The sequence below is a fragment of the Sylvia atricapilla genome, chromosome 7 (genome assembly GCF_009819655.1).
Source record: "Sylvia atricapilla isolate bSylAtr1 chromosome 7, bSylAtr1.pri, whole genome shotgun sequence".
In the NCBI taxonomy this organism is placed as follows: Eukaryota; Metazoa; Chordata; class Aves; order Passeriformes; family Sylviidae; genus Sylvia; species Sylvia atricapilla.
The window spans coordinates 11,496,615-11,509,928 of NC_089146.1; the positions used below are offsets into that span (position 1 = coordinate 11,496,615).

Consider the following 13,314-nt stretch of genomic DNA (forward strand, 5'->3'; position numbering starts at 1 on the left):
CCACTCATCTCACTCACCAGGTTGTAAATGCCAAGCAGCAATGCTTCAATGCAACCATTACTCTGCCTGTCCCTGCTGGCAGTGAGACGCAGATAAACCCAGATCAACTCTGGCAAAAACTGCAGCGTGAATCTCTTCAGCCGAACTTCAGAACTCCGATAAAGTTCAAAGAGCTGGTGGCAAACAGGCTCCAGGAGCTGTGGAAAGGCAAAAAAAAACCCTAATCACTTACTGGTAGGCTTTTCTAACTAGGCAGAGTGAAACAACAAATCTAAGGGCCATATCATACAGCCCCTGCAGTCAGTAAAAATTGCATTCCCTGATGGCAAGTGAATGAATCACACTGGTATCTGCATTCTGTTTAAGGAGATCCATAAGGACAGACCTGAGGAGCCCTGGTGTGCAGTATCTGGACACGTGGCCACTACAGCCACTACCATGTGTGCTTTGAGAAGATTCTTCTCTAGGGCTGTCAGTACAAGATTTATCTTCTGCACAGGTACTAATTTCAGGCGTGTGACAGACACGTGGTTTGAACTCTGTGCACTGTCAAACTTTAGTGCAGTTGTAAGGTCTATAAAAGTGCAAAGGTTAAAGATCAGCTCCTAATGACAAGTCCATTGACAGAAATATGAATTAATTTCTTACCTACACTTTTTGAGTCTCAAAACTAATACCTAAACATGTTCATTGCAATGCAAACTGATCTTTGCAATTCAAGTTGCACTTCAGCTTTCAGTACAAGAATGAAAAAAAAAAGCCTCTATCAAGTCAGTGTGATAAAAGCATGAGGCAAACCTGCCATTTTAAGAGCCTACAATACTAAACCAACACCTAAGATGCATCCATGGAACTGTTAGTGAACAGAAAAAAAAGTAGAAAGAACCACACTAAATAGTCTCATTCTTTCCCATGACTAATCAAGTTTTTATTACTAAAAATCAAAAGTTGTGGGAAAAAAATTGAAAAAAAATTTAATTCCCAAGACAATTTTTTCTAGGGTTTGTGACCACTACTTAATATTGTGTTGTACCAAATGAGATGATCTGACATAAGGAAAATACTTACGGGATTCACTGTTCAAAAAGACAGAGGCATACATGTAACCTAAGGCATCTATACTGGTATAGGAAAGCTACAGAGTCAGAAAACAGAGGCCAGAATTTCAAGTCTTCTTTCTTACAGTATATGCTTCATGCAGCTCTCTTACACATACAGACAAAGATTAGATACGGCATATATGACCCCTCTTTCACTCCCAGGCATATGCACCTTAGGACTTACAGAGTATTAGCAGCATATTTCGTGGACTTTGATGCATCCTTTTTTCATTAATTTGTCTATTCATCATAATTATAGTACCACAAATTTCCTGTAGAATTGGGAGGCACACTTTTGCTATGCTGCATAAAGATGTATTCCTGTGGTTTATTGTGAACCATCCATCCTCTTTAAAAACTCAGGAGTCCCTTGCTAACAGCAGAGGGACCAATACTTCTACAAGTGAATAGTCTGAATGTTTGATAAATGTGCAATGCCATAAAGCTCTTTGAATGTACAATTTCACATACCTATATTTACACTTAGATATTTTACACTGGTATATCATAAACATAAAACATGAATTTGATAGAATTATCTCTTAGAAGAGCATCACCTAGGAAACAGTTTCATTTCCAACACACAATATTCTGGTCAATGTAGCACACCATATTTAACCACTGATTACGTAAGCCATAACACGACATTTACGTAAAATAAAACTCAGCTGTCAGAGAAATCTCTTCTTAAACAAGGCTCTGGTATAAGTACCTTGTGTAACAAGGCTTCTGATTGACAGACTTCTTACTCTAAGCTAGAAGCCAGCATTTACAACAGAATCAGAGAGACTCTACAAGGAGAGCAAAGAGAGATGACACTGACAGTGTTGACACAGAACGAGAGAAGTTCAGTCATTTAGAACAAATGGATTTTTACAGGTCATATCTATACACACACATCTGTATTTATATGCATGTATAGAAAGAAAGATAGACAGATATAAAATAACTGACCACTTAAGTTTTGGCCTGGGGTCTAAATGAAATTAGAAGTCTGTAAAGCTTCTATTACAATCATTTTAAGGAAGAAATTGCACAGCTTTCTGGTACTATATTTATTCCAGTATTTCATACGTGTATAGCTCTTTATGTACAAAAGAGGCTGAAGTATATCCTTTCTTAATTAATATTTACTTAGTAGAAACATCTTTCTAAAAGTGACAATAATTATTAAAACCAACTGTTACAGTAAATGTTCAAATCCTCAGAACTGTATCCTTGTTTTACCAAAGGCCTAACACATTTCAGTTCTTCAGATTTGAAAAGTGGTTACTAAGTAATTTGGATGTCACTAAATAAATTTGTAGATTTTTATTTAAAAGAAAATACGATCAAGAAGAGAACAGAAAGAAGAAAAAGAAATCTCTGAAAACAAAACATAGAGGCATATCTGCACGGAGATGACAAGTGCAAGAAAAGCTAAAAATATTAGCTGAAACCAGATATATACAATGGCAATGCTATAAATAGTACTTCTATTAGATTAGAAATGACAGCAGCCCAAAGCTGTTTCCCATTTGAAATTAGCCAGTCTAATCCAAGTCACATCAAAAACAGTGGAAAAGAAAAATTTATTTTAGCTGTCAGATGACACTCAACCAGAACAGTTACTAAGTTTATTCTACCTACTTTCACATGAAAATTTTATAAAATTAATCTTTTAAGTAAAGACTAGGCAGACATGCTTCCTAGAAAGATACAAGCAATATCCAGTCAGTGGTGCTGCAAGCATTCAAATTCTCCTTATTTTTAGTAGTTGTAGTTGTCATATTTGTTGTGGAAAATGTTTAACAACTGCAGTTATTTAGGTAAAAACCTGCAGCTACTATAGCACGTGTGGTGTGTTCAGAGCTGTTAGAAAACCTGCCATCACAAAGATGCTACAACATCAATATTTGCAAAAGCACAAACACCCAGGATTTTCCTATCAAAGTACAGTATGATAGTCTCCCACCTGGAAACACAAAACCTGACACTCTGAGAAAGAACAAATGTTTTCCTTACATCCTAGTTATCTGGCTTTCCAAAGAGCCAGCCTCTTCCAAGTAATTCTCTGAATACACATACTGAGAAGACACTGGATAAACAGAGGAAATGGAGCTTCTGTCATCAGTAGTGGGTGTATACATGAACTGGCACTCATTTTTTAATTCCTAAGATCTTTCAGTCCAAAGCCAAAGCAAACTGAATAGCACAGAAGTCAGAAAAAAAATCCAAAGTAAAATACCTCTTATAATTCCCTCTCTTTCCTAACAAACAAAATAGTTTTAATTATAAGAGCTTTCCTATTAGCATAAGCAGCAATAAGCATAAAACACAAATGACATTTTTACTGGTTTAAATATGCAGCGAGTGCCAATGATCTAATTTTCACTCTTAATTTTATACCTCACAGAGATGCAAACCACTCATGTTTTAAAGACGATGAACAGCTTTCCTGTGGCTTATTTTACAACTTTTCCAAATCCTAAGAGTCATATCTTGAAGTTAAATATAATGCTTTATAAAATGCATGACAAATATGGGAGATACTTGCCTTTTTGAAGAATTCATCTGCAGAAAATAAAATGTGCTTATTTTAGACTTAACATTATAACACATAATGGGTGAAACCATTTATTATTTCAAGAGTACAGGGTCTGGGACTGCTTGGCATTGCAAAGGTGAGCTCACTCTGCTTCACAGCTGCCCTCAGCTAAACCTAATTAGCCCCACATGACAACTCAATATTTGAACTTCAGTAGTGCATTAACCTGACATCCATAGAGTATTGTCTACAGCCATAAACCAACCCTAAAATTATAAAACTATCTGAAAAACAGTACTTCAAAAGCACTTTGCTTCTGAATTCAAATACTACACAAAAATCAAGATATTATTCAGTTAAATTAGCTGTTCATGAGCAAAATCACTCTCTACACTTTATGGAAATCTCTGCCCCAGTCATCTTTACATTCAGAAAAGTCAGGGCACTTCCTCAAAGACAAGTAGTAACAACTAGTATTTAACTTGTCAATAAGCTTGCTTTCATTTAATAGCTCACAAACTAGTAGACACCTGTCAAAAGAGAGAAACGTCTTAGTTGTTTGGTACCTAGACATGCTGATTCCACGTTAAATTAATAATCCTCGTCTTATCAAGACAGAATGATGTGATTGTAGAAAAATTCATGTTTGCCCTAAACAGTCTGCCACTTTCCAGAAGTTATAAAGATCAGTCAACTTAATCTTAAAGTTGTACTAAAGAAATACTTGTCCATCCAGTTTAAGAATCCAGAAAGTATATTTTTATAATAGTCTACCACATATGTTTAATCTTCATAAGCCATGAATTACCCTTCTAACAAATAATGGTCTATAAAGCATATTTTAAAACCTCTCTCAGTTAAAGACAAGTATTACTACAGAATTATGGAAAGTAATGAATTCACTTTGGTTATATTCCTCACATGCAAATAATGCTGGAAGAAGTGCAACAAGGAAATAAATACATCCTGCCTGAACAAGTAAAACCTGAAGCTGGACATCTTTGTGTCTAGGACTGCTTACCTTATACCTGGTATTAGAATCAGGCCCAAACAACAACAGCTGTTCCAAAGAGTAATATTTGACAGGCATCACTGAGCAATAACATCAGATGACCGTAAAAAGATACCCTTTTTGCAAACCTGGTTCTTTGCTCTTTAAAAAAAAATAAATCAAATGCTTATTCTCAAAGCAACGAGAAGCTTTTACATTTTCAGGAGTCTACACACACACAGATACACAGACAGTAGCAATGGTGGCTTCAGGTTGGAGAGAGAATAACAGCAGCTTTTCAGCACAAAGAAAAAGGTCACTATGCAGGTTATTTATAATACTGAAATGAAGCTGACAGCTATGAAGCCCTTTTTTTTTTTTTTTAATTACATGAGCATTATGCAATCTCCTCGAAGCTCAATCAAGCATTCAGCTTCCTAAACCAGCTGAGCTGTACTTGGGAAAATAAAGAACTTCCTTGCTGTGTACATTACCCATTTAATTTATAAATCTATGAGAAGCCACAGATTTGTAAGCATTTTATCTGAAGTAGTTTACATGTCAGAGAATGGTATGCTTGCAAAATTTATTCAGATTTTTCATACACTTGCCCAGAAATGCTCCTCGCAGAATCCAATGGGTTGGAAAGCTCAGTTTAATGTCACTTGCAACATGAATTATGTACAAGGGTAAGCTAAGTTTTCATTGTGTCTATTTATATTTTGGGGCCCTGCTTCTGCTCTTGTTTATAGCAGTGTAAACCAAGTTACACAGAAGTGATACTAGTATAAGCACAAGAATATCTTGTTATCTTAATAGCATTTAAAAAATTGATTCCATCTTCCACTCAAATAAGCCACCATACAAGAGGTACATCAGTCTTTCTGAGTTTCACTGTAAGGCCTACTTTGCCTCAGTTATGACAGAGAGGTGGTTTCTGGGAATTAAAAAAAACCCCAAAATTAAAATAACCCCGAAACTCAAATCCCCCACCCCAAATACAACAACAACAAAAAAAAACCCCAAACCGAAATACCAAAACCAACTCGTGCCAAATAAAACACAACAGTCAGATGTGCTGAGGAGAATCTAGCAGACAGCATAAACAGTGTTTCTGGAAGCAGATGAGATTGTGTCTTTCTAGTAAGGCATTAAAGTAACTGTCAAAAAACAAGAGACTAAAAAGAAGGATGATATGCATGTGTCATTACATTAGAAAAAAGAATCAATCTTCCTCTTCATTACTTTAGTTTTGCTGTTGATGTGAAAGATCTAGGAATGAGAATAAAAATAGGTTTTTTAAATCTCCTACCTCATTATTTGGGTCTTGAATAACCTTATAAAGAGCTGGTACCAGTGGTTTTTTTCGGTGCAATGTAGCTGCATAGCTGGAAATTTGTGATTCAGGTAATGCCTGAAAAAAAAAAAAAAAGGTTACTCTGACAAATAAATGCTTCCATGTATTCAAGATCTCCACAAAAGAATGAAGTCTCACTCCAACATCAAAGAAAGGTTGTGAAGTTCAGTAAATATTCAGACTTGTAACCTAATTGTTGAGTACAAGTCCTTCTCCATACAAACAGCATTTGGGAGCACTCAACCACTTCCAGGGTTAAATCCAAAAGCAGCTTAGATTCATCTTTCATAAACCATTTGCTCCAGTTTGGTATGAAGACTCTCCTTCTTGACAGCCTCTATATAACAGGCTCTTTTTGAAGACTTTATCAAATCAACTCCACTTATTTAAGAGGTGTGGAGAGTATAGAATGAGCATGGAGGGCCTCGAGTCTTCCCCAGGCAACCATGTTTGTGGATTTTGCATCCTTGGAACTTAAATTCCCAATGACAGCACATAATGACTTACTCTCATCAATGATGTGAGGAATTACTAATTCTTAATTTAAATGACAGACTAATTTCTTATCAGTCACGAAATCCTGTTTTCTTGTATATGCCTTATCCTGTATTTCACTCAGCATAATTATCAACATGCAAAACAGCTTAAAAAGACTCCAGATTTTTCATGACAAAACCATTATTTTATGCAGATCATGGGGGGAAAAGTAAAGTATTTTTCTTTAACTTTTTTAAAAGTCCAAATTAATATATACTAATTGCTTTTAAATTAAAAAGTTCCTCAACTGGAAATTTGGGCAGCATTATCCAGCTGTTAGTTAAATTCCATCAGCTTGACCTACGCAAAATATATGTTTAAAAGACCACATTGCTATTGATGTGTTCTGCTCTACAATAATAAACAATAAAAATTACTATTAGAATTATGCATTACATATTATGTACCACCCAATTACACAGAACTTTGCATGCTTTATGCATTATTAGAAACTGAAAGATCGAGTAATAGGTATTTAAAATGTTAATTATTGGATATTAAAAACTCCCACTACTATGTTTGGTGGCATTAAGCCAATGGTTTAGATATCATTCATCTTCTCAGTTCACCTTGAATTCTGACAGCCATTCTTCCACAACACCTCGTTCTGATCCCAGCATTTTCTTACTTCTTTTGCTTCTCTCTTACCTTTAGAAGAAACAAAAGAAGTTTAATATTAGTTATGGAAGGAAAATTTAGTTTTTTACAATCCTACCCAATGAAAAGGTGTTAATATCTTTCCAGTAGAAGTATAGAATACAAAACAATAGAAAAAGCTGCATTTTGGGCAATCAGTCCCATTATTTAACAACAACTGTTTTCTTTGCTGAGTCTAAAATCTTTCAGATGCATTTTGAAAATTATTTAGGTTCAACCAAAAATTACATCTTTGACATACAAGTTACATCATGGAAATCCTACATTAAGTGACCTTTTAATAGCCAGACTACATGACTGGAATCACCAATTCTCTTCTCAGAACAAACTTGTTTTGCGTTCTGAAAGATTTGTATTTAAGAACTATCAGTATTTGTTAAATGAGAAGTGAAATGAAATATGATAAACAGCTTCCCAACACAATTAACTTAATGTATCATTTTTTTCAATGGCCCTTGGCAGGAAGTCATTAAGAGAGTACCAACTCTCTTGTGGGTCAGGAACTGCTTCACATTTCTAAAGCATGTTGTAAAATACAACAAATACAGAAATAACATTAATTTAAATTCAAGTAACACTTGAGTGACTTATTTCAATAAAAACACTGAAAAATAATTCTGTAAAATAACAGAACAACTAATTAGATCTCTGCAAACAAAAGTTTACAAAGACATCCTTTTTGATATAGGGAAACAGATACCATGTCAGAGTGAGACATGGATAGTAGAATTTAATTTAAAACATCATAGGGCATGTTACAGAAGAAGCTGAGTTCTAGTTCACTCTATCTGGGAAAAAAAAGAGCAACATTCAACTTTACCTCTTTAAAGAAGTCAGTTTTCTAAAGGAGGAAGAGGAGAAGGAATGCAGAAATTTTTCAACCTGGGATGCATTTGTCAAGCCTTCAAGTACTGCCCTGTTTTCTGTAAGATAAAAAAAAAACAAACAACTATGATGAGGACAAAATAGGGAAAAAATATAGTAAAGCCAAGATTCGTGTAAATATTTTTTGGCCTTACAAATTGAAGTTTATCAAATCCTCCGAAGTCCACATGAACCTGTCTGCAATAAAGCAACTTGCAATAAAGAAAAAGGCTCAGTGTTTTAGCAGGAGGAAGGGAGGAATTGCCTTCATAAAAAAAAAAAAAAAAAAAGGTATTTGTCACTCAGCAGAAAGTAGAAAATCCTTCTATATCAGTGGTGCACAGCACCACATGCACAGCACTTGCAAAGAACAGTGTAAGATGAAAGAAGAGAGTAATAATTTTATAAAATGTGAACTGAATTCATATCCTGACTTTGGAGAACATGTAATTCTTAAATTGAATACATTAAAGACTTTCCTATACCATAATTTCCTTAGTATATATTTCTTACAGAGCCAAAATTTCAGTGTTGTCATGAAAATGATGTATTACAATAAAGTTCATCTTTGCTGAAGAATCCCTTCATAGTGAGCATGAGGAAAACACAGCACACATAGGAGCAAACTCTAGGTATATTAGTGGTTTTGCCATGTATTGAGCTTCAAGCTTCCCTATTTTGGGAACTTCCTTCAGTGTAAATCAGCTTGAGAACCACAACTGCTGTATCAATACAGAAGCAATCCACATCTGCTCTGGCTACGGTCACTGCTGGTGCAGTTTTAGGACAAACCATCTCTCCCTTTCAAATTATCTGCCTGGATATTCAAGACATTTCTAAGGACTTGCACAGAGACAAGACAGGCAGCTGATGGATTCCCAGCACACAAGCTGCACTGAGGCTGCACAGGAAGGCTGAGGAGCAGCAGGGCGAGCCCCTCGGCTCAGTGTCCCACACGGGCTGGGCTGCACCGGGCACACTCGGACACTGCTCCAGGGACACAGGAGCCCAGCTCAGTCTCACACAAATGGCTCTCTGGGATTTTCAAATGGCCGTCTGGAAGGCACACCTCATGCTTACACTCACTCCCTGTCTGCGGTACCTTTGGGGGGAAAAAATATAAATATATCAAACACTGTGTGCATGTGTCCCTAAAGTAAACTGGTTCAATACATTAAGCCCTGTGCATATTTATTCAAGGTTGAAGTAGTCTGAACCAAGAGTATTGCATTTCATTTCCAGAGTGTTCACATTTCTCCCAAAGCAAACAAAATACAGGGAATATAAGAGATTTCTCATGTTTATTAAAAAAAAAAATGTTTGTATTATGATTCAAAGGTTCTTAAAATATATAGGAACCATAATTATTAACCAAAAATTTACTTAATAGTAACAGTAACAAAAAACCAAAATATTTTTACATATGGTCTGATGAAGACTTCTTAAACACTGAACACATAAGCAAGTTTGAATTCATACTGAAGCATGCAACAGGAAATGTTATAGTTAGGAATGCAGTCACTCAATGTTAAAATGAAATGCAAAAAATCAATTAACAAAAAGCTTCCCCATGAAAGCATCTGAAACAGCAGTTTAAATGTTTTCTCCTAAACTTACCCATTTGGCATATACGAGCAGAATATGACACATAAGGTTGTTAAACTAGACTTGGAACCTTTATGCTTAGTATTAAAGGTGTAATACTCTGTTCTGAAGGAGTCAGAGTCTTGCACTGTGCATCTGTCAATTACAGTTAAGATGCAAACAGGATTTTACTAAGTCAGAGCACTCTCCTAGATCATGCTATGCACACAAATCATGGAATCCTAGAATCATCTTGATTGGAAAAGACCTTTAAGACCATTGAGTCCAACCATTAACACAGCACTGCCAACCATGTCCTTCAGTGCCATATCTACATGGGTTTTTAAATCCCTCCAGAGATGATGAATTCACCATTCCCAGTATTTTTGTCTTTGAAAATATAAAAGTCTGAAAAAGGTTTATTCAAACAATATACCAGCAAAATAATGAAACTTTAAACTCCGGTAACTCCCCAGGAAGTTTTGACTACAGCGAAAGAAATAAAAAAGGGTTTAAACAACTATGCTCACTGCAGCTTTTCACTTACAATTAGAAGAAAGACATACTGAGTACATTACTATTTACCAGTCTGCATTTAAACCACTAACCAAGATCACTCTGCAACAGCAAAATGATTACCCAAATCATCTCAGCCAATACCACTTGCTACACTATCAACTGTAACAGTGGGGATTAGAAATAAAAATAAAATGCCACCAATTAGATGTTCATAATTGATGATATTTAAGAAGATATGATTATTCTAGTACACAGAGGAGTTTTTGTTGGTGGTTTGTATTTTATTCAGAGTTTTTGTTTGTATGCTTGTTTTAAAGAGGCCAGTAGTTTATACTGGTTTAAACATAAATGGGAGAGATTACATTACAGGACATGCACTTCAAAATGAGTCCAGTTCTTGGCCATTATGTACTAGATGGCACAATGCACACAATGCAGTTTTAGTCCTAGTTGCACAATGAATGAAAATACGATGTATCTTTTACCTTAAAGGCCATGAGAAGAATAATTTGTAATTAAAACCCGAACTGTGTCAGGACTGACAGGTCTAAAAGAACAGAAAACTCCATTATCAACTACAGCTCGTTCTTCCAAGCAACATAAACATTCCTCTGATTTTCATTACTGAGCATGGAAAGAAACATATTTGAAGAAAGATTTCTCTGTGCTGCCTCTGTAAAATAGTAGCATGGAAAGCATCCTTACTCTAAACTAAACATACATTCAGTTTCTTTGATGCAGAAAGTTCATAGCTCTGTAAGAAGAGCACCTGTGTTAAACGTGATTAACACCCTGGGAAGCAGAATAGACAGAAGGCAACAGAAGATGAGGTGGCGAGAAGCACACAGGAAAGAAGCTTCCCCACCACACACCCACACTAACGAGCCTGGGAAACTCTGGAGGAAGAAAACCAAGCAACATGCTGATAAATGCAGATAACAAAAGCACAATCTGAACTTCTCGTGATCAGCTATTCCTGAATGCAGAGGTGTAAAAGGCTAAATGGGAAAAGACTAGCTAAAACTTTTGATGATGCAATGAAAACATCTGTTCAGGAATGCATCAGCAGTCAGAAAATAGATCAAGATGCTTGATCACACAAAGTCATTTAAAGTAAATCTGAAAACATAAAAGTAGAGTGTACAAAACTGGTAATATGCTCTTATTTGAAATACTGGCCTACATTTGATCCAAATAACCAAAAAAGAAGTATGTATAAGGTAGAAAAATGTTATAGAAGCAGCTGAAGATAAGGATTGTGAAAAATAACTTCTAACCTGGATATGGGAATAATTTTCTAAGAACAGAGAAATAAAGAACTCCTCATCTTAGAAGCACATAGAATTAAGTGGTTGAGAAGGTAGAATGGACTTTTTCTTGTAACAGAGTAATAAAAAATGTTTGAATGCACCAAGATAGAAATCTTAGACTGTTAACAGTGTACTGCTTCTCACATTGTAAGTTACCTTAAAATATCAGGAAAACAAGAAGCTATTATAGATAAAGATTGTAACACTTGTTTTACATAGTTACTTCTGTTTTGTAACAGAACAAGAAGAGTAGAGAAAACTTAATTGTGTAAACTAAGACTTCATTAATACGCTTTACAAAAAAACTTCTCTTAAAAGCAACTCCCTGCTTAACCACTCAGTATATTGCCGTAAACAGCTTGATCCTGCTACTCCAGTTATATACCAGAAGATATTAAACAGCAACAGTACGGTCTGTTTCCAACCTAGAAAAGGTTCTGACTCTCCTGCTAATCTAATCCCAAGGAAAAATAAAACCAACCTTGGAAATGTTTAACTTTGGTGGATGACTTCTTGTACTTATTTAAATATACATATATTGTAATATACATCTCTTATGATAAATATAGTAAAAATACCGTTGTGATTTCCCTATATTCATATACATAAACATATTATTCTACCAGAATCCTATTCAGTAGACACTTTCATAAACTGTCATTTTGGTAAGAACATAAAATAATAAATTTAAAAACTATTGTCCTCAACAAATAAGAGCTACAGCTACAACTTGTCATTAGAAACAGGTTCAAACATTCTGCCAGAATTCTCTTGGGAATACAGCTCCATAGTCCAGAGAAACAAGGTAAAAACTGACAGACAGGAAGAAACAAAACCTCTGGAGAATTATTAATTTAAATTATCAGCTCAAGCCTTCTCCTTAACAGAAAGAGCACTCTTCCAACTCTAGCTTTTAGGTAATTTAATTGCAAGCTTCAGCAGACAGGCATGCATTCCAACTTTAAAATACAAATGCTGATGTATTCTGTATGTGGGATTTAGGTTGCCAGCCTTATTAGACAAGCCTTAGTCATGCAAAACAACTTGGAAAAGACATTTCTTCCCTGCCCACTCTGACTCACTAGTAACAACCAGGCTAAAAAGCTTTCTTTTTGGATACTAGCAACGAAGAAAGTTATGTGAAAACGATGGGAGAAAGCCTTAGCACAGAGAAGTCAAAGATGATTGATAGTAGTCTTGTAAACTTTCATGGTGCCATACTTGCACAGTAAGATCCATTTCTTATCAAAAAGGTCACATCAATTTCAGCAGCTGCCAGAAAAGGGGCAAAGAAAAGGTACAGCCCATCTGTCCAAAAAGCCTGCTCTAAGTCATTTTAAGCGCTAAATTATCTTCTGTGCCTTTTCAAGCACCACAGAGCTCAGCTGCCACCCTCCATCTTTCTACCCTTCCTACATTGAAAATGTTCTTTGTAGATACAAAATTGCTGAAGACAAACAATTAGGGCAGTGGGAATGAAAATACAACACTGAAAATAGAAACTATATAACAGTTTAAAAAACTACTTTAAGGCTGATGTTTTCATAGTATTGCACAGAGTGGTTGTAGAGAGCTACGGAAGTCAGGTGACCCTAGAGAGAAAAATTGAAGTGCCATTTGCCTCACAGAGGCAAATAAGCAGAACCTGAATTAAACACAATTCTACACTCATAACTATATTCCTCTCCTAGGAGGTCATGCAACAAATAAAGCAGAAAAGAGGTGAGATGATCAAGAATGTGGAACAAGAAACTTATCTTCTGTATTTGACGAAAATACTCCTCTACATTACTTACAGGATTTTGGAAACAATAATAATAAAGACGTTATCCTGCAGCCTTAAATACCACAAAACACACATTAATTAT

At 35.5% G+C, this 13,314-nt stretch overlaps 2 protein-coding genes across 4 annotated transcripts in view; both read right to left on the reverse strand.

The window, feature by feature from the left end:
• Positions 1–13,314, reverse strand: part of LOC136363407 (hyccin 2) — a 68,339-nt gene that overhangs the window by 41,327 nt on the left and 13,698 nt on the right. For both annotated transcript variants that reach the window (XM_066322609.1, XM_066322607.1), the window contains exons 3-6: positions 7,990–8,092; positions 7,082–7,160; positions 5,931–6,032; positions 18–197 (exon numbers count right to left, since the gene is read on the reverse strand). In XM_066322609.1, the coding sequence (XP_066178706.1) occupies positions 18–197; positions 5,931–6,032; positions 7,082–7,132 (333 nt within the window). In that variant the 5' untranslated portion in view covers positions 7,133–7,160; positions 7,990–8,092. The remainder of the gene's footprint in view (positions 1–17; positions 198–5,930; positions 6,033–7,081; positions 7,161–7,989; positions 8,093–13,314) is intronic.
• Positions 1–13,314, reverse strand: part of TRAK2 (trafficking kinesin protein 2) — a 112,527-nt gene that overhangs the window by 4,237 nt on the left and 94,976 nt on the right. The gene's annotated exons all lie outside the window — the stretch shown is intronic.